This window comes from Eretmochelys imbricata, chromosome 2, assembly GCF_965152235.1.
Source record: "Eretmochelys imbricata isolate rEreImb1 chromosome 2, rEreImb1.hap1, whole genome shotgun sequence".
Taxonomy (NCBI): Eukaryota; Metazoa; Chordata; order Testudines; family Cheloniidae; genus Eretmochelys; species Eretmochelys imbricata.
In genome coordinates, this window is record NC_135573.1 from 45,413,791 (window position 1) to 45,433,668 (window position 19,878).

The 19,878-nt window shown below is 42.2% G+C and overlaps 1 protein-coding gene across 1 annotated transcript in view; it reads right to left on the minus strand.

Annotated features, from left to right (window-relative positions):
• SLC26A7 (solute carrier family 26 member 7) overlaps nt 1–19,649 on the minus strand; it is a 120,701-nt gene extending 101,052 nt beyond the window's left edge. Inside the window, exon 1 of the mRNA XM_077808929.1 lies at nt 19,457–19,649. Within this exon, the coding sequence (XP_077665055.1) occupies nt 19,457–19,649 (193 nt within the window). The remainder of the gene's footprint in view (nt 1–19,456) is intronic.
• Nucleotides 19,650–19,878: the final 229 nt, after the last annotated feature.

The window sequence follows — 19,878 nt, forward strand, 5'->3', positions numbered from 1 at the left end:
GGTGGGGGGAGGTGTGTGCTGCACATACACCCAAAAACCGTAGCCCCTCCTTTTAAACGTGAAACACAACTGGCATTGCTTGCTATGGGAAAAGATGGTGCTGCAGTCTGAAACCATTCCCACATGTTACGAAGGTGTATGAAGCCAACCCCATGTACCAAAAGGCTTACCATGGCTGCCTGGAAACCAAATACTGTTGCCCAGCCAGTTGTGATGTGTCACCACAGTGGTAGGCACTCAATATAAAAGGCAAAATGCGACCTTGTACCTAAAGCACATGTGCTGTCTGCTGTGAATTGCTTGATTCACTGTGAAAGAGTCTCCCTTTTGTTCTCAGAAATGTATCATCTTAAATTTTACTCTCCCTTTTTCTCTTCCTCAGGTGCAAATGTTTCTATGCTCCCCCTATCATCTCCATCCCTGAGGTTATCGCAGATTAGAAAGCGAAAAAAATGCACTCGCGATGACATGTTTTCCAGGCTCATGCAATCCTCCCGCACTGACAGGGCACAGCTTAATGCACGGAGGCATTCAGTAGCAGAGGCCAAGAAAGCATTAAGTAAGGGCAAACAGCAAAGGCAGGAGGTGATGCTGAGGCTAATGGGGGAGAAACAGACATGATGAAGCATATGTTGGAGCTGCAGGAAAGCCAACAAGAGCACAAACCCCCACTGCATCCATTGTATAACTTGCCCTCCTCCCCAAGTTCCATATCCTCCTCACCCAGATGCCCAAGAATGTGGGGGTGGGGGGGCGGGGGAGGCTCTGGGCACCCAGCCTTTCCACTCCAGAAAACAGCCCAAGCAAGAGAAGGCTGTCATTCAAACAGTTTTGATTTGTAGTGTGGCTACAATAAGCAATGTGACCTTGTCCTTCCCTCCTTCCACACCCCACCCCACCCGGACTACCTTGTCAGTTATCTCACATTTTTTTAATTAATAAAGAAAGAATGCATGGTTTCAAAACAATAGTTACTTTATTTCCTTTGCCAGCTGTGATCGAAGGGGGGAGGGTGGTTGGCTTACAGGGAATTAAAATCAACAAAGGGGGTGGGTTTGCAGCAACGAGAAACACACACAACTGTCACACCATAGCCTGGCCAGTCATGAAACTGGTTTTCAAAACCTTTCTGATGAACAGCGCGCCTAGCTGTGCTCTTCTAATCAACCTGGTGTCTGGCTGCTCAAAAATCGACCACCAGGCGATCTGCCTCAACCTCCCACCCCACCATAAACTTCTCCCCCTTACTCTCATAGATGAAGCATACAGCAAGCAGCAGTAACAATAGGAATGTTGGTTGCACTGAGGTCTAACCTAGTCAGCAAACAGCGCCAGCGAGCTTTTAGACGTCCAAAGGCACATTCTACCACCATTCTGCACTTCCTCAGCCTATAGTTGAACTGCTCCTTACTACTGTCCAGGCTGCCTGTGTACGGCTTCATGAGCCATGGGAGCAAGGGGTAGGCTGGGTCCCCAAAGATAACTATTGGCATTTCAACATCCCCAACAGTAATTTTTTGGTCTGGGAAGTAAGTTCCTTCTTGCAACTGCTAGAACAGCCCGGCGTTCCTAAAGATGTGAACGTCATGCACCTTTCCCGGCCATCCCATGTTGATGTAGGTGAAACGTCCCTTGTGAGCCACCAGTGCTTGCAGCACCATTTAGAAGTACCCCTTGCGGTTTACGTACTGGTCGGAAAGGTGGTCCGGTGTCAAGATAGGGATATGTGTTCCATCTATCATCCCACCACAGTTAGGGAACCCCATTGCAGCAAAGCCATCCACATTTCCCAGAGTCACTACCCTTGATGGCAGAACGTCAGTGATTGCATTGGCTACTTGGATCATAGAAGTCCCCCCAGAAGATTTGCCCACTCCAAGTTGATTCCCAACTGACCATTAGCAGTCAGGCATTGCAAGCTTCCACAGGGCTTTTGCCACTCGCTTCTCAACTGTCAGGGCCCCTCTCATCTTGGTATTCTTGTGCTTCAGGGCAGGGGAAAGCAACTCACGAAGTTCAAGGAAAGTGGCTTTACGCATGCAAAAGTTTTGCAGGCACTGTGAATCATCCCATACCTGCAACACTATGTGGTACCACCAGTCTGTGCTTGTTTTCCGGGCCCAGAATCGGTGTTCCAATATATGAACCAGCCCCACTGCCACCATGATGGCCCCGTTGCCACAGTCCATGCTTTCAAGAACACCTGTGTCCATGTCCTCATCACAATTGTCCTCGTGCTGGCGTCTTTTAGCCTGGTTCTGCACATATTCCACGATAATGTGCGAGGTGTTTATAATGCTCACTACAGCAGTGGTGAGCTGAGTGGGCTCCATTCTTGCTGCACGGGTAACCCAGGAAAAAAGGAGCAAAACAATTGTCTGCCATTGCTTTCACGGACGGAGGGAGGGAGGGTCGACTCATGACAGGTACCCAAAACCACCCTCAACAATGTTTTTGCCCCATCAGGCACTGAGAGCTTAACCCAGAATTCCAATGGGCAGCGGAGACTGTGGGAACTGTGGGATAGCTACCCGCAGCGCACCGCTCTGTAAGTTGATGCTAGCCATGGTATTGAGGACATACTCCACAGACTTAATGCGCTTCGTGGGGACATACACAATCAACTGTATAAAATCAATTTCTAAAAATCGACTTCTATAAAATCGACCTAATTTTGTAGTGTAGACATACCCTTAGGTGCTTAGCATTCAGGAAAAACAAGAGCCATAACCCATCCCCTCCTCACTGCTCAACAGAGCTGGCCCACACAAACAGAGTCCACCCTGAACCCTGGAAATGCTATAGCAGGGGCCACTTTGACCCACACATCCCCAGCATCCCTGGAGGAATTCTGCCTGTCTCAGGGAGCTGCTACTGCTGGGCAGTGCTTTTCACACCCCTATATGCAGGGGCACAATGTAGGTATAATTCAGCCCTTTGTGTTTTATTTGTAAACTCCGTCTTGTTATGTCCATTTAGTTTTCTCAAAAGTAGTTTCTCATTCCAAAAGTAGTTTCTCATTCCTTCTATGTTACCTAGAAAACAATGAGACAGTGCTGTCTAGTGGTTAGGACAGGTCACCAGGACTCAGAAATCCTAGATTCTATTCCTGGTTATGCCACTGATTTTTATGGTTTCAGACAAACTGCACGTTTCAGTTTATCCATCTGTGCAATGGGTATCATCAGAAGGGTGTCATAAAGCTTAATAAGACCCTCTTAAGCATGAAATCTTCAGATGTAAGGTATTATAAAAGTTCAAAAAGTAGTCAAAAGGCAGGAAACAGATGGTAATAGTACTACTGTATTGCACTTCTTCACACTGAAAAGTCATTAAGAATGGAGACTCCAGCTCCTCCTTATTTTTAAGGAAGGAGAACCCCACGGCGGTGAAAGTAAGGCTTTCAAGAAAGAATGGCTATTCCAATGTAAAGAACTGCAAACAAGGAATGAACAATAGGTTCAGATACAATATGTAAATACTGTGGTGGCATGCTTTAGTTAACTCATTATCAGAAGATAACATTATGTGCCAGGGTTTCTTTTAAAATGGAGCTCTCTGGCTATCACTGGGCTTCGTGACACATCACATGGTATGCTACACTGGCCAAGCTGGCGACGTGTGGCACCACTGCAGGGAGATAACAAACGCAGATAGCTATAGAATAATGAACCTGGGTGCAAACAAGAAAAGCTGCTAAGTCCTGTATCTTAACCTGGCTTGAGAATTACTATTGAATGTGCCAGTTCCAAACTACAAGTATGACAGTAATGCAGGGTCACCAAAGATGCAAATTAGGGTCAGATTAGTCAGAATTACAGTTAATTTCCCAGATCTGGATATATGCATCTGAAAACATGGCTATCCAGATGGAAAGGCTACACCATATCTTTTTGGCATCATGGTATATGAGATAAAAATATTATCCTAGAACAAGGAAAACAAGAAGACAGTATCTCAGGTCTACAATGAATCTTGTGACTTTTGCAAATATCTCACAATCCACTATTCTCAATGCAAAATTAAATAAATCTTGCCTGAAGTCCTATACACTCAAAGAACTTCCTTGGTGGGAACCTGATGAGCATGAAGATTGTGCTTGTTGATTTCAAAGATCTTTCCATTGTTCAAATCTGGATGCCCTAATGAGATGTCCACACCCCATATCTGGGACACTCAAATAAGCACTGATAAATTTGCCCTTCAGTATGGTAACATACAACTCCTCCTGAGTTTCACACACATATCCAAGGACAGAATTTGGCCCTTAGACACGTGAAATGCCTAAGTACAGATTTGACCAACAAAATGACATACTTTAAGTGTCCACATTTGAAAATGGGCCCCCAGCGTGAAATACTAATCTCTCTAATACAATGCAAAAACAAACATAGTTTGGAAAAGAGGAGATTAAGGAGGGACATGACAGTGGTTTTCAAATACTTGACAGGCTGCCATAGAAAAGATGAAGAAATGTTATTCTCTCTTGCCACAGCAGGCAGGACTAGAGGCAGTAGGTTCAAACTACAGCATAGCAGATTTAGATCAAATCCCAGGAAAAACTTCCTAACTATAAGGAGAGTAGGACAAAGGTAGACTGCATAGGGAGGTTGTGGAAGCTCCTTCACTGGAGGTTTTCAAAAGGAGGCTGCATAGCCATTGATACTGGATGGTTTAACTACAACAAATCCTGCACCTTGGCAGGGGGTTCTACTAGATGACCCTTTCTGTCCCTTCTAACCCTATGATTCTGACACAAGGAAGAAAGGAAAGCAGCAGAATACAGACCCTGGACTTCAGAAAAGCAGACTTTGACTCCCTCTGGGAACTGATGGGCAGGATCCCCTGGGAGAATAACATGAGGGGGAAAGGAGTCCAGGAGAGCTGGCTGTATTTTAAAGAATCCTTATTGTGGTTACAGGGACAAACCATCCCGATGTGTAGAAAGAATAGTAAAAATGGCAGGCGACCAGCTTGGCTTAACAGTGAAATCCTTGCTGATCTTAAACACAAAAAAGAGGCTTACAAGAAGTGGAAGATTGGACAAATGAGCAGGGATGAGTATAAAAATATTGCTCTGGCATGTAGGAGTGAAATCAGGAAGGCCAAATCACACCTGGAGTTGCAGCTAGCGAGAGATGTTAAGAGTAACAAGAAGGGTTTCTTCAGGTATGTTGGCAACAAGAAGAAAGCCAAGGAAAGTGTGGGCCCCTTACTGAATGAGGGAAGCAACCTAGTGACAGAGGATGTGGAAAAAGCTAATGTACTCAATGCTTTTTTTGCCTCGGTCTTCACAGACAAGGTCAGCTCCCACACTGCTGCACTGGGCAGCACAGCATGGAGAGGAGGTGGTCAGCCCCTTTGTGAAGAAAGAAGTGGTTCGGGACTATTTAGAAACGCTGGACGTGCACAAGTCCATGGGGCCGGATGCGTTGCATCCGAGAATGCTAAAGGAATTGGCGGATGTGATTGCGGAGCCATTGGCCATTATCTTTGAAAACTCATGGCGATCAGGGGAAGTCCCGGAAGACTGGAAAAAGGCTAATGTAGTGCCAATCTTTAAAAAAGGGAAGAAGGAGGATCCTGGGAACTACAGGCCAGTCAGCTTCACCTCAGTCCCCAGAAAAATCATGAAGCAGGTCCTCAAGGAATCAATTCTGAAGCACTTAGAGAAGAGGAAAGTGATCAGGAACAGTCAGCATGGATTCACCAAGGTCAAGTCATGCCTGACTAATTTAATTGCCTTCTATGATGAGATAACTGGTTCTGTGGATGAAGGGAAAGCAGTGGACGTGTTATTCCTTGACTTTAGCAAAGCTTTTGACACGGTCTCCCACAGTATTCTTGTCAGCAAGTTAAAGAATTATGGCCTGGATGGATGCACTACAAGGTGGGTAGAAAGTTGGCTAGATTGTCGGACTCAACAGGTAGCGATCAATGTCTCCATGTCTAGTTGGCAGCCGGTATCTAGCGTAGTGCCCCAAGGGTCAGTCCTGGGGCCGGTTTTGTTCAATATCTTCATTAATGATCTGGTGGTGTGGATTGCAACCTCAGTAAGTTTGCGGATGACACTAAACTGGGAGGAGTGGTAGATACGTTGGAGGGTAGGGATAGGATCCAGAGGGACCTAGACAAATTAGAGGATTGGGCCAAAAGAAATCTGAAGAGGTTCAACAAGGACAAGTGTAGAGTCCTGCACTTAGGACGGAAGAATCCCATGCACTGCTACAGACTAGGGACCAAATAGCTAGGCAGCAGTTCTGCAGAGAAGGACCTAGGGGTGACAGTGGACGAGAAGCTGGATATGAGTCAACAGTGTGCCCTTGTTGCCAAGAAGGCCAATGGCATTTTGGGGTGTATAAGTAGGGGCATTGCCAGCAGATCGAGGGACATGATCGTTCCCCTCTATTCGACATTGATGAGGCCTCATCTGGAGTACTGTGTCTAGTTTTGGGCCCCACACTACAAGAAGGATGTGGAAAAATTGGAGAGAGTCCAGCAAAGGGCAACAAAGATGATTAGGGGTCTGGAACACATGACTTATGAGGAGAGGCTGAGGGAACTGGGATTGTTTAGTCTATGGAAGAGAAGAATGAGGGGGGATTTGATAGCTGCTTTTAACTACCTGAAAGGTGGATCCAAAGAGGATGGATCTAGACTATTCTCAGTGATAGCAGATGACAGGACAAGGAGTAATGGTCTCAAGTTGCAGTGGGGGAGATTTAGGTTGGATATTAGGAAAAACTTTTTCACTAGGAGGGTGGTGAAACACTGGAATGCATTACCTAGGGAGGTGGTGGAATCCCCTTCCTTAGAAGTTTTTAAGGTCAGGCTTGACATAGCCCTAGCTGGGATGATTTAGTTGGGAATTGGTCCTGCTCTGGGTAGGGGGTTGGACTAGATGACCTCCAGAGGTCCCTTCCAACTCTGATATTCTATGATTCTATAACATTTCATCATTACGATGAAATTTACCCCAGTGCAGAAGACAAATACAAAGCTCTCTACGTCTCTTAAACTGTACTTAAGCCCTTAAAACAGAGCTGAAGAGAAGAATAGGGGTTAGTGTGGCTCTTCTGCACTGAGGTGAATTTCACCCCAAATACAAGCCTCTTAACTTAAAAAAAACCCCTTCCTCTTGTAGCAAGGCTGGAAACAAAGGATTATCATTACATTTTGGACCTAGCTTTCTAATGTAAATTAAGAGTATGAAGCCATAAAATCATTTATTTAGATTTAACATTAAAAATAATATATAGAAAAGCTCTGAGCACACTGTTACTAATTAGAGTTACAAGATCCACCCAGCAGCATTATGACGAACATACAAATTAATTAACTCTCCCAGCGAGCAACTTTACGTAACAACTTACCACGGATGGTCCAAATAAAAATGGAAAAACTCCAGAAAATCCTCCCAAACCCAAATCATACCTTCATCCTTCCCAAAATGAACCCTACCAAGTCAATGGTTTTTGCAGTATCCTGGGAAGATCATTAGGCTTGGGCGGATCTGGGCCAAGTTGGGGAGCAATTTAGAATCTGCACTAGTTTTCTACTTTGTCTTCATTTTTCCATCAACATTTGTCTTGTTCATCAGCAGAGCTGCTCCTTTATATTACTGAGCATACAAGCCTGTGACTTGAAAGCAAAAATGTAGATTTTTGTCTTGATGATGACACAGTTAACTGTTGACTCTGCTTCTATAATACGTGACCATGGCTTGTTATGACAACAATGGTAATATTTTCTATTGTAACTAAGTCACAAGACCTACTTTGTTTGTCATATATCTCCAAGGCGGTGAATGTAAGTTGATTAAAATTTATAAAATGGAACAGAAACCAAACCAAAATGTAAACGAACAATATCCATTTAAAAATCAGATTTTTTTTAAAAAACGTTTAGTTATCAATGCATATCACCTTAGATGTTTAAAACAAATAATTTAAAATGTAATTTATGGATTGATCAGAATCAGTGATGACTGATATTTGGCTTTTGCATTTTGCCGTGCTTGTTGTTGACAGTGAAAGTTAGCTGGATTTGTTTAAAGTTTATGTTGAGCCAGTTTCATTTCCTTATTCTCCTATCTCACCATAATCCTACATTAATGTTTGAGTTCCAAACAGTAAATGAAAATGTTTGAATCCCAACATACAATGATTTTCATTGAAATAAAAAATAGAAAACATTTCTATTCATATTAGATTTTGTAAGTTTCTGTTTCATCCCACTCCTACATTTTACACCAAACTATCTGAGTGCCCCTGTAACTGATATCTGAAAAAACAATATCAAGTGAAACAAGAATTTCAGGGAGTGCCCTTTTCACTAGGAAAAGCAGCAAAAAGGTAAAAGAGGCTCCACTGTAGTAGTTGGTGTGTGTTCTCCCATTTGTGTCCTTCTTGCAATAACACAAGTCTTTATGTCTCATGGTCCATTTCATCTAAAATTACCTCCCCCTTTGTTTTTGGTATGGAACTGATCAAAAAACAGGAGGGCGGGGGGAAGAAGGGGGAAGATTGAAAAAATTATTTCAATTTTTTGTCAGTTTCATTTTTGATGGAATTTTCCAATCAGCTTGATTATTAACTTTTTCACTGTTGCTGAACATGGTGGTATTCCTTGGATGCACCTCCAGTGTTGCTCCATGAACCAGCCACATCACTTGAACCACCACACCCTGATGTTCTGTTGGAAGAGCAATGCTTCAGAATGACATATCTGGTATGTGAGGCACTCTGGACGTGCACATTTTTAACAATGTTACCCACAGTCAAAGTTGAAGAAGTCAGAGTCATGCATGCAGGAGGTCCTGGGGCGTATAGACCCCACCCAGTCACAGCCATAAAAGCATTCACAGGGAAATTGACTGCCTTCTCAAGCTGGGCTGTTTGGTGGCCTCATAACAGCTGTGGAGATAAAAAGGCTGCAGGGCAAAGGGCAGGGTATGGCTGCCAGAAAGGCTGAAGAGCTTCTGAGAGCGGGAGTGTTCAGCTGCAGATTGGTGAGAAGCCATCCAGGAAGTTGGACTTCCAGGAGAAGAGGGCCGCAGGATGAGACTCTGAAGAACAGCCTGTAAGACAGGCATGGTAGCAAGCAAGACAGGAAAACAGGAAGAGGATGGGAGAAATTGGTACCAACCACTTCATACAGAGTCCCTAGCCTTGAATCCAGAGGAGTTGGTGGACCTGGGTTTCCCTTTCAAACCCAGCAGGGTTTTTTTTTTTGTTAAACCTTGAACAAGTGAGCCACACTCAAAGAGGCCAGGGACTCTAAGACCTTTATCTAGGGCAATTGGTCTCCTGACATACTGTACTCTTTAGCACACTGAGAGGGGAGAAGACTACCAATGACTCAGCTGAAGGGCTGTGGTCGTAACAAAGAGCCAAAACTGACTAGCCAGCAACAAGCCCATCAAAGAAGGAAGGAAACTGAAGCAAAGTTGCCATGTCACCCGATGTCACCACAAGACGGCGCCTGAATGCCAAAAGCAACCACTGACATGAAGCCTTTGAATACTTTGTTAGTTCACTAGAACTCGGAACTTTACATCCCTGGGCATGCACTGAGAATCTGTATGAATGTGAATCTCTGTAATAGATAGATATATATTAACGTGCTACCGTTCATAACTCTGGGCTCAGATCATTACTCTTTGTAAGAACTGAGAGTTTTTCTTCCATAAGGAATATACTCACTTGGGCTGTAAATTACATGGCTGCTACAACACTCTTCTCTAGGAGGCTTCTTTAGCTCTGCTTCCAAGGAAGCGTATTCATCTTCATCTGCACATACTGCCTCTTCCCCTCACCCCATTCTTACATGCTGGAACACAATGATTTTACCTGATTAACTCAAGTGAATCATTCTGCGTACATTTATGTCAACTCTTAAGGAAAGAGCCTGCAAAACCTAGGCAACAGATCACCCTTTGAAACAACACTGCTGGGGGTCCTACATCAGTGGTCTGAAAAAAAACTAATGCTGGCACCATGCCTCCAAAACCTGGAGCATGAGTTCAGGAATGCATGAAACCAGGTATAGCTCCTTTTTAACGGCAGAGTCTCCAGTCAGTGTGTGTGATTTCATTTGTTCAGCAGTAAATCCAGCTCTAGACTAAATTTACTTTAATTAAAAAAATTAACAAAATGAACCAGGAACAGACTTCAGTTACATTTTTTGCTCATCTCAGCAGGCACACATATAAGAGGGAAGATAACTTATGTGTCAGGAGCCTTTTTCAGTTTGGTATGAATGCTTTAACTGAGCACAAGCAGCTGATCTGCAACCTTCCATGCCCACAGAAGGTCACAGAAGAGTCAACAAGTGTATAATGAATGCTTTAACTGGGCACAAGAAGCTGATCTGCAACCGTCCATGGCCACAGAAGGTCACAGAAGAATCAACAACTATATGATGCTGCATGTAAATTCCACATGGAAATCTATCCTTATGCTGTCACCATAACAGGAAATGTTCTCCTAGTACCAAATTTTGATTTATTTGTAAACGAATATCCTCCAAATATTGTACCTACATGCTGCCATACAAGTGATTTCCCCATCTTCTTAGTGCTTATGCATATAAACAGTGTACCATGTGGATAGATCCATTCTCAAAACAAGTGATATTTTTTATGAATCCCACGAAATGTCATGATCTTGGCAAGACAAAGTCTGAAGCCAGAGGTAAAATACCACTGGTTTTCTATTCATCTTCTGAGGTAATTTTCCCTCTTTGACAGTCATAAATATCACTAAATTTGCCAATTATTGTAGGGAAGGGTATTGACGGGGAAGGATAGTCATGTGGCTAACTCTTAGGAATGGCAGGCTATAGATTCTATTCTTGGTTTTGCTGCAAAACCACCTGTGTACCCTCATGCAAGTCACTTTACCTTTCTATGTTTCAGGTTTCCCAACTGTAAAGTGTGGATAATACTTTACCACCTTGCCATTCTATTGTTAGACCGAATGCTTGTAAAGAGCTTCAACATCCACAGATGGAAAGTGCAAAGTATTATTAAGTAGGCAGCAGGAAGGAGGAGTCTGACATGTGCATGCTCAATCAGAAGTGCCTCAAGTTATAAGGGGTGCCAGCAGGAGATTGCTGTTATCAGAACCTCAAGAGAGATATTTAGGTACCTCTACACTGCAATAAAAGACCCAGGGCACAGTTGCAGCTAACCCAAGTCAGCTGACTTGGGCTCGTGGGGTTCAGGTTTTGATGCTTAAAACTGCAGTGTAGACTTTCAGGCTCAGGCTGGAGCCCACAGTCTAAAACCCAACAAGAAGGGTGGGTCTCAGAGCCCAGACTCCAGCCCAAGCCCAAACATCTACATTGCAGTGTTTTGCCCCACAACATGAGCCAACTAACCAGTACTGTGAGTACGGAGCCACAGGGTTTTTTTTTATTGCAGTGCATAGGCATACCTTCAGGATCTAATTTGTTTGGGGGAGGGAGAAGGGGATGAACTCAGCTGCATGACTACATGTCATCCAAGATTTGACTCTATTGTCTCATTTGGTCCCTCTACATATCATAATCTAAGATCAGAATGCAAATGGGAAGACGTCAGGCCTATATTAGATCAGACCTTTACCAAAAGCAGGAGCTCATTCAAAATGCTATTGTAAGCCATACATATTAGGAGCCATTTGCTAAACCTTAAACTTCTGAATTTAGACATACTAGGAATTGTTGCTTAACCTATGTGGTTTTGAGATAACGAATACTGGAGCTAGGCTCACAACCACCATGTTTAATGAGGTAATCCAATATACCCAAGTGAAGTAGAAAATAAAAAACTAGCCATTTCAATTAATGAGAGTCCAGTCTCACCCTTCCCAAGTTTATTATTAATTTTTTGTGTGTGTGGCAGGGGTAGCACCAGAAGGCCAAGTAAGAACCATGACTTTGATCCTCTCTTCTGAATTTAATAAGAGGATAAGGAATTAGGGTGCTGCTGATGACTGATGCATCATGTGCAGGACAAATTTGCTCATAGAGCATATTTCTCACTATCTCTTCAAAATTAACTTATTAAGTGGCATCCCATTTATATAATCTTCAACACTGTCACATTCCCCAGGGTACAATCTGAACTGCTGAACAGCTGTGTCCCCTCAATTCTCCAACCTGGAGTGCTTTTACACTGCTTCACAGTAAGAACAACTACTCCTGGCTTGTTCACAAACAACCTCTAGCATGGAAAATCATTCCAAACTTAATTATATGAGTGCTTCTAGCCAGCCACTTATGAATTATATTACAGAGTGACACCATCAAATTCCCAGTGCCAGACTTGTCCCCAGAAATTTGCGTTTTCTACTGCCCAGCTTTTTCCTTTTGGACAAAACAACCTCATAGAAAGTCCATCATTTCATTAATAGAAAATGATATGCACAAACGCTGTTATCTTAAATGGAGGTTTCCAAGCACTTCAATCCAAACACACACTGCTTTAGATAAAACAATAAAACAAATGTAATAACTACAGAAAGGTAGATTTTAAGTGATTACAAGTAACGAAGCACAAGTCAGAACTGGTTACAAAAAATAAAAGACAAAATGCAAACTAATACTTAACTTAGCAAGCTAAGTGAACTTAGAGCAAAAAGATTTTTCTCACCACCTGCTCACAGAAGTCTGGCTAGATTCCTTCAGCCAGGACCACTTGCCCAGTTCAATGGTACGTCCTTTGTCTTTCAAATGAATAGAGATGAGCGAAGAGAGGTGATTTGGGGCCTCTGTTCCTCATTTTTATATCTTTTCCTCTGCTTTGCGAATCACCTCCAGCTGCAGTTCACGTGACAGCCAGTCTGTTTATACAGGAAACTCCAGCTGTTGCATTGCCAAAATGTAAATTTCTTGCTCATACTCTTCTTCCTTCCAAAGAATGGCCGCTTAACCAGCTGATAGTCCATTTGATTTTATTGACAGCTGGCTGAGGCATCAGTTTGCCTTTTGTCTCTGAGGAACTGGTCTGTGCCTGCCTTTCGAAACTTGGAGCATGTCTCAGTAAAGTCATACAGTAGAATATTATAACTTTACATACAATGTGGGCACACGTTTTTCTAGTACAAAAATGTTAAACAGATTATGAGTTTTCAAATGATACCTCACAAGGTATACTTCATACACAATTTGGCACAATCTTGTGAAAAGGATGAACATGAGGGTACAAACTGTCAGAAACAGCAAGCATTACCTTAGTTAAAAAGGCGAGCTTTATAGGTGAGAGCTGTAACAGGCTCGCAGTGTGTGGTGGGTGGGGGTACAAAAGGGGATAGATAATAAAAGGCTGACTAATAGGTTATAATAAACATTCACAAAGAATAATCTGTCATCCCTCCTTAGTTTTCTTGACAGTTTTAGCCACCTGGATTGTCAGCAATCAGTGGATATGACATTGGTAGAGAAGTATGATCTATTGTCTAGATTTTGAGTACCAGATTTTTGAGAAACATTGCCAAATTAAGGACCTATTTCCAGATCATGAAGTCTCAAGTTCCTTGGCTTTCTGAGAGAATTTCAGGCCAATTCAGACTTAGAGCTAAGGTGATGGGCTTCATCCCACAGCCTGGGATTCAGATCCTTTCTTGACAGTTTATTTTAAAAGCAATTATATCTCTTTTTTGAACCATCGTGGAGATAGCAGAATAAGACAGAGATGATTCCATGCTCTGAAAAAAGTGGAGGTGAAGCCTATGTTCTTAAAAATTCTCACTCAACCTCTCTGCAAGTGGTGAATTAAGATCTGACAGTTTGGGCCACAGTACTGGGGAAGGTGGTAGTGATCGCCGAGTCTGTCCTGTGGCTAGCACTGATCTATAGGATAAAAATCTCTCTGTCTTTAGGAAATTACATATGCTGAGTTGGCCCTCCTCAGCCACTAATGATCAATATGTATGCCACAATAGCCACAGGATACCTGTCCTTGCTGGCAGTATTGGGCCTAACAGTGGCATTTGAAGTTGCTGATCATATGGATTTTGTTTCATCGGCTGGAAGATTGGTAGAGCATGACTGGAAATGTTCTGAACTGATTCCATCATTACTTGAAGCAACAAGCTTAGATGATAAATTCTTTGCAGAGATTACATATTCCCTTAAGGATAGGTCTTGAGTATGATGATTTTCAGTACTATATGTTGCCTGTTGGAGATCTTTGAGAGAGAGTACGGATGAGATAACACCATTAGACATCCAATCATATGTCTTAATCTCCTTTGACAACAAGGGTGATATTTGTTGTTTTCACACTTGTCTAGGTTCCTTCCCCACTCTGAACTCTAGGGTACAGATGTGGGGACCTGCATGAAAAACCCCCTAAGCTTATTTTTACCAGCTTAGGTTAAAACTTCCCCAAGGTACAAACTATTTTACCTGTTGCCCCTGGACTTTATTGATGCCACCACCAAGCGTCTAACAAATATATAACAGGGAAAGAGCCCGCTTGGAATCGTCTTTCCCCCCAAAAATCCTCCCAAACCCTACACCCCCTTTCCTGGGGAAGGCTGGATAAAAATCCTCACCAATTTGCATAGGTGAACACAGACCCAAACCCTTGGATCTTAAGAACAAAGAAAAAGCAATCAGGTTCTTAAAAGAAGAATTTTAATTGAAGAAAAAGTAAAAGAATCACCTCTGTAAAATCAGGATGGTAAATACCTTACAGGGTAATCAGATTCAAAACATAGAGAATCCCTCTAGGCAAAACCTTAAGTTACAAAAAGACACAAAAACAGGAATATACATTCCATTCAGCACAACTTATTTTATCAGCCATTTAAACAAAACAGAATCTAATGCATATCTAACTAGATTGCTTATTAACCCTTTACAGGAGTTCTGACCTGCATTCCTGCTCTGGTCCTGGCAAAGGCAACACACAGACAGAGAGAAACTTTTTTTCTCCCCCCTTCCAGCTTTTAAAGTATCTTGTCTCCTCATTGGTCATTTTGGTCAGGTGCCAGCGAGGTTATCCTAGCTTCTTAACCCTTTACAGGTGAAAGGGTTTTTCCTCTGGCCAGGAGGGATTTAAAGGTGTTTACCCTTCCCTTTATATTTATGACAGCACTTCTATCAGGAAAATCTAAGAATGAATCTGAACCTAAGCAAGACCAAGAATACAGGATATAAGAGAAGAGAGGCCTTTCTCTAGGCCTCCAAACTTTTAATAAGAAGTGTTCACCTGCTGGTGTGGTCTACATTCTGGGTACATTTCTCAAGCAGAAGCAGACTTCAGAAAAATCAAGCATCAAAACTAGCCTAAATCATCTTCAGCATCATCCCGGGACTCCAGCCACATCTTTCACAAACTGATTTCATGCTCCACGTCTTGTGACACTGAAGACAGAACTTTGCAATGTTCTCTACTGTGACTTAACAAAAAGGCCACAGCTAGCTCAAAATGTTGCAGCTCTTTCACAGTGAGGGTTGAGCAGGGGGATTTATAGTGACCTATTGCTGAGTTCACTTCAACAGCTGTTTGTGAGGGCACACAACAAGCTTGATTTTGGGGGGTTAATTTTAAGATACTTTGAACTCCACCCTCACTTGTGCTGAGATGCAGCAGGGAGGCAAAGGTGGCTCTAAGCCACCTCAGGGCTATATGAACTTACACTATCTGGAACAATCTCTTAGGAACTATTCCACTGGGCCAGAACTGCCAGAACATATTATGCTCTGGCTCTGCCTTTGATGAATCCCATCCACCCAGAGGAAGCCAGAGAGCAGACAATGTAAAGTCAGTGATATGAGTTCTGACGCCTTATTAGTGCCTTTTTTGATGCCACCCCTATGTATAAAACACTCTCCTTATCCCAATTTGCCAAGCCATCTCCCACTGAATTTAAGTTGCTCCTAAAACTCACCTCTTCCACAAAGCACGAAAATGTAAACCAAACCAAAATTAAGTGGAAAAAACTTTCTCTAAGTAATTTCTTTCTAAGTTCTGGATGTTACCCCCTACAACTCCCTATATAAACACAAACACACACAGTGCAATCGGTATGGTCTATGAGAAAATTTTAGGCCTACAGTTTTCCAAAGTGATCTATGAGTCCTGGTGCCTCACTTTCAAGTGCCCAGCTTCACACACCTTAACGCAGCCTGATCTTTGGGAAGTATGCAGGGTACCTGCCCTCTGAATATCAGTCACCTATAAGCTGGTTCATTTGGGCACCCAAAAATGAGACACTCGAAAATCACTGGGTAGTTTGAAATTTAGATTGTAGCTCTTAAAATCCTACCTAAAGTAAAAAGCATCAAATATACAGAGGACATGAAAGATGATTGCTGTGTGGATTGAAGGGTCAGTTGGGTTTTTTGTTCTTGGTTTGTTTGTTTGTTTTTGGCAGGGGGGGATGTCTTTTTGCTTCTGGTCCTCTATTAAATGCACAGAGATGGACATTTTACTGTCTCTACAATGGCCGCTATCAAAGCACACACATTATCTGCACCTGTTAATTGTTGTTCTCTCTCTTTCCTTGCTCCTAAGTTTATACTTTTATATAAAGCAGATAGCAATAGCAAAAATTGCTATTGAATTGCAACTCTATCCAAATGGTTTCAAAATACTGTAGGAAGAATAACTCACTACGAGTAGGGCTCCGTGTCTGTCACGGACTTCTGCAGCTGCCAGTGGTGGATGATCCCAGGTCTGCCCAAGCAGCTGGCTCCGGGGCCCGCTGCTCAGATGACCCCAGGGACAACCACACCTGCCTTTGCTGGAGCAGCTCTGCAGCCAGCCGCTTGGGCAGCCCTGCAGCCAGCTGCACCAGCTGCTGCTGGAGCAGCTCCGGGGCCAGCCACACTGCCTCTGCTCAGGTGGCCCTGGGCAGCAGTTCCTGGGCGGCCAGAGCTGCCACTGCTCAGCAGCCCCCGGCAGCTAGTGCTGCCGGCCCCGGGGGCCCCCCCCCCCAGCAGCAGCCCCCCAGTCTCCACCCCTCAGCAGTGCCGCACACCGCCCCAGCAGTTCCCCACGGTACTCCCCCCCCCCCCCGAGATTTAGTCAGGGGTATTAATAGTATAAGTCATGGACAGGTGACAGGGCCATGAATTTTTGTTTACTGCCCTGTTCATGACTTATACAATAAATACCCATGACTAAATCATAGCCTTAACTCTGAGCATTATCTTTGTGGTTTGAGCTGTGGAACATGATGCAAGGACAATGGCTTCCTTTCTTCTTATTCTCCTACCCCTAACAAAGAGATAATGGCCATGTTGCCTGACATTTTGTTCAGACATAGGAACTCAGGAACAGTCATACCGGATAAGAACAGTCCTCCCTCTAGTCTAGTATCTTGTCTCTGAACAAGGCCACATCCAATGATTTAGAAGAAAGGCACAAAAATTCCCATCGTGGACAACTGTCAAGCTAGTGGTTGATTTATGCCCTGAAACTTGAGGGCATCTAACCCTTAAAAATATTTTATCCCATCTAAAATAACTGCAGGATAATCTCAATATCCATATAAATAGCTCATCCTTTTTTGAATCACACTAGGCTTTTAGCCTCAATATCTTGTGGCAGTGAGTTCCATCTGTCAATTATCAGTTGTTTATAAATTTAATTGCTTTTAAGCATTTTAAATTTGCTGCTTTCATTTTCACCAAATAACTCTTTGTTCTTGTATTATAAGAAAAGAACCCCATGCACATAAGGCTTACAAGATTTGTACTTTCTTCTTCTTCATGCTATACAGGAAACTGGATTGGTTCTTTTTTTCTGTCTATTCCTAATCTCTGATTAATGTTAAAGTATAGCCCCAGTACCAGACAAGAGATGCAATGCTATGAGAAGACTGGGTGCAAAAAGTCTGAAAATATATTTCTCTCTCTCTCTCTCCCCCTCACACACACACACTCAAAATAGTTTCAAGCAAAATGGACACCTTTGATGTCAAAAAAGAAAGACAATTTATTCTCAAATTTTATTTGTGAGTTGTTTTGTTTTGTAGGGGGAGGATGAAGTTTGAGGTTTTTTGTTTGTTGGTTTTAAGCAACAGGATTAATTTAAAGTTGTATCACATTCTTTCTAGATTACATAACAATCAAGATGGAATAATCTGGAAATGCAGCATTTTTCCAGCATCACCTGAGCTTTTTAAAATTTTACTTTTGTAAGTTAAATCATATTTGGGAACCAGATTCAATTAAGATAATGCTGGATAAAACTACTAGTAATGTATAATTGTCCCTAATTTGATTTTTTTTTTTTTTTTTGGAGTTTAACATATTGTTATTAGCAGCATTTTCATTACAATTGTATAAGACTATACCAGTGAAATTAGATACTTATAGTACAAGTACTCCTGTTCTTTTACAGTATTAAGGTTCTTAAAGTTAAATCATGCCAATGCAGATGTTCCTAATTACCCTAAAAGCACAAATACTTATACAAACCGGTTGGTTCCAGCTACAGAATAATTCAATTAAAGAAGGGCTTATAATTGAGCAGCATGAATGATAGCTAAGGCTAGCAATTCTGCGACATTGTAAAGAAATAACATCTATACTGTGCATCAGAAAAGTAGCTAGAGAGTCCATTTTGGGCAGGCAAGAAAATAACATGGCATTTACCAGAGATAGGTATAAAGTGTTGCCTAAGGCCGGGCACAATGATGTTAGATAGATAGAAGACTTTATTTCTCTGGAATCATTCATTAGTTTGTACTTTTCACCTGTAAAATCACCAGATAAATCCAGATTGGCATTACTTACCTATGGCTACCAAAATAGACTACAGCTCCACCCTTAGTTTATATTAGTGCTGGAAAGGGAGATGCAATAGGTAATGTGATACAGTACATCTCATTAGACCAACATACACACTGAAATCACAAGCTCTCCATGAATACAGGATCCTGTCTGCAGATAATATCTTTGGCAGAGAGCCTTTTTTATATATGCAATGTTTTGTGACTTGTTTATTGCAGTTCTCAAGGCTCCTACAGGTAATTGTGTAATACTGATGCTTACTTCTAAAACAAAACAACATTTCAAGACACAAAGTTATTTTGTAGCTCTTTGTTTGCTCCTGATTTGAAAATGGGAAGTGATGGCCAGTTACACTGGTATACATTGCATAACACCGGCATTCATCCTTGTGTCACTGCTCTCTCATACGCTGCAATATGTCTTGTGTTACTGTCAAAGTGATAGGTACATAGTAACATTAATCCCCTGTTCACAGACCTTGGTCAAAAACAAGAAAAGATGTTCGTTTACGATATATAAAAAGTGAGGGATGTAAAAAACTCTCTCCTACACATCCCATTAGATTGGGTCTAATTCAAATGTACAATTCTTTTTTGTAGTTTTTTTTTTAACCCATGCTTCATTGTAACACTAAGAAGCAAGAAATAAAAACTCTACTGAAAAGTGACAATGGTCTGACTAAAGCTACTTAAAATGTCAAAAATCAGATGTATTACTGTACCTTGAGGTACCTGTTGAATTGCCAGCATCATCCCAGAGACTGTATCAGGAATCAAGTTTTCCTTCAAATTGTAACTGGGTGCCCACTTCAAAATAGGCAGCCTTCTTACACACCACAGTTTGATATCTTCATAGCGAAGAGCATGGATCTTCCTCCACACTACACTTTTCTTTCTCCTTTTTGCCCCTGCCATGCTTTATCTCCCCCAAAGTTTCTTCTTAACAAATTATCACTGCAGAATTATCCTGTTCAGTGCCAGTCTTCAGTTCTTCTTCTGAGAGTTTTCAGTTTCAAAGCTATAGAAAGAGATGAACAGAAGCACTTACATTCTGCAGCTGTTCTCTTGTATTCAATATACTTGATAAGTAGGTTTGCTTTTAACCTTGTAAATAGCCATCTGAAAGGGAAAGACTATTCATATT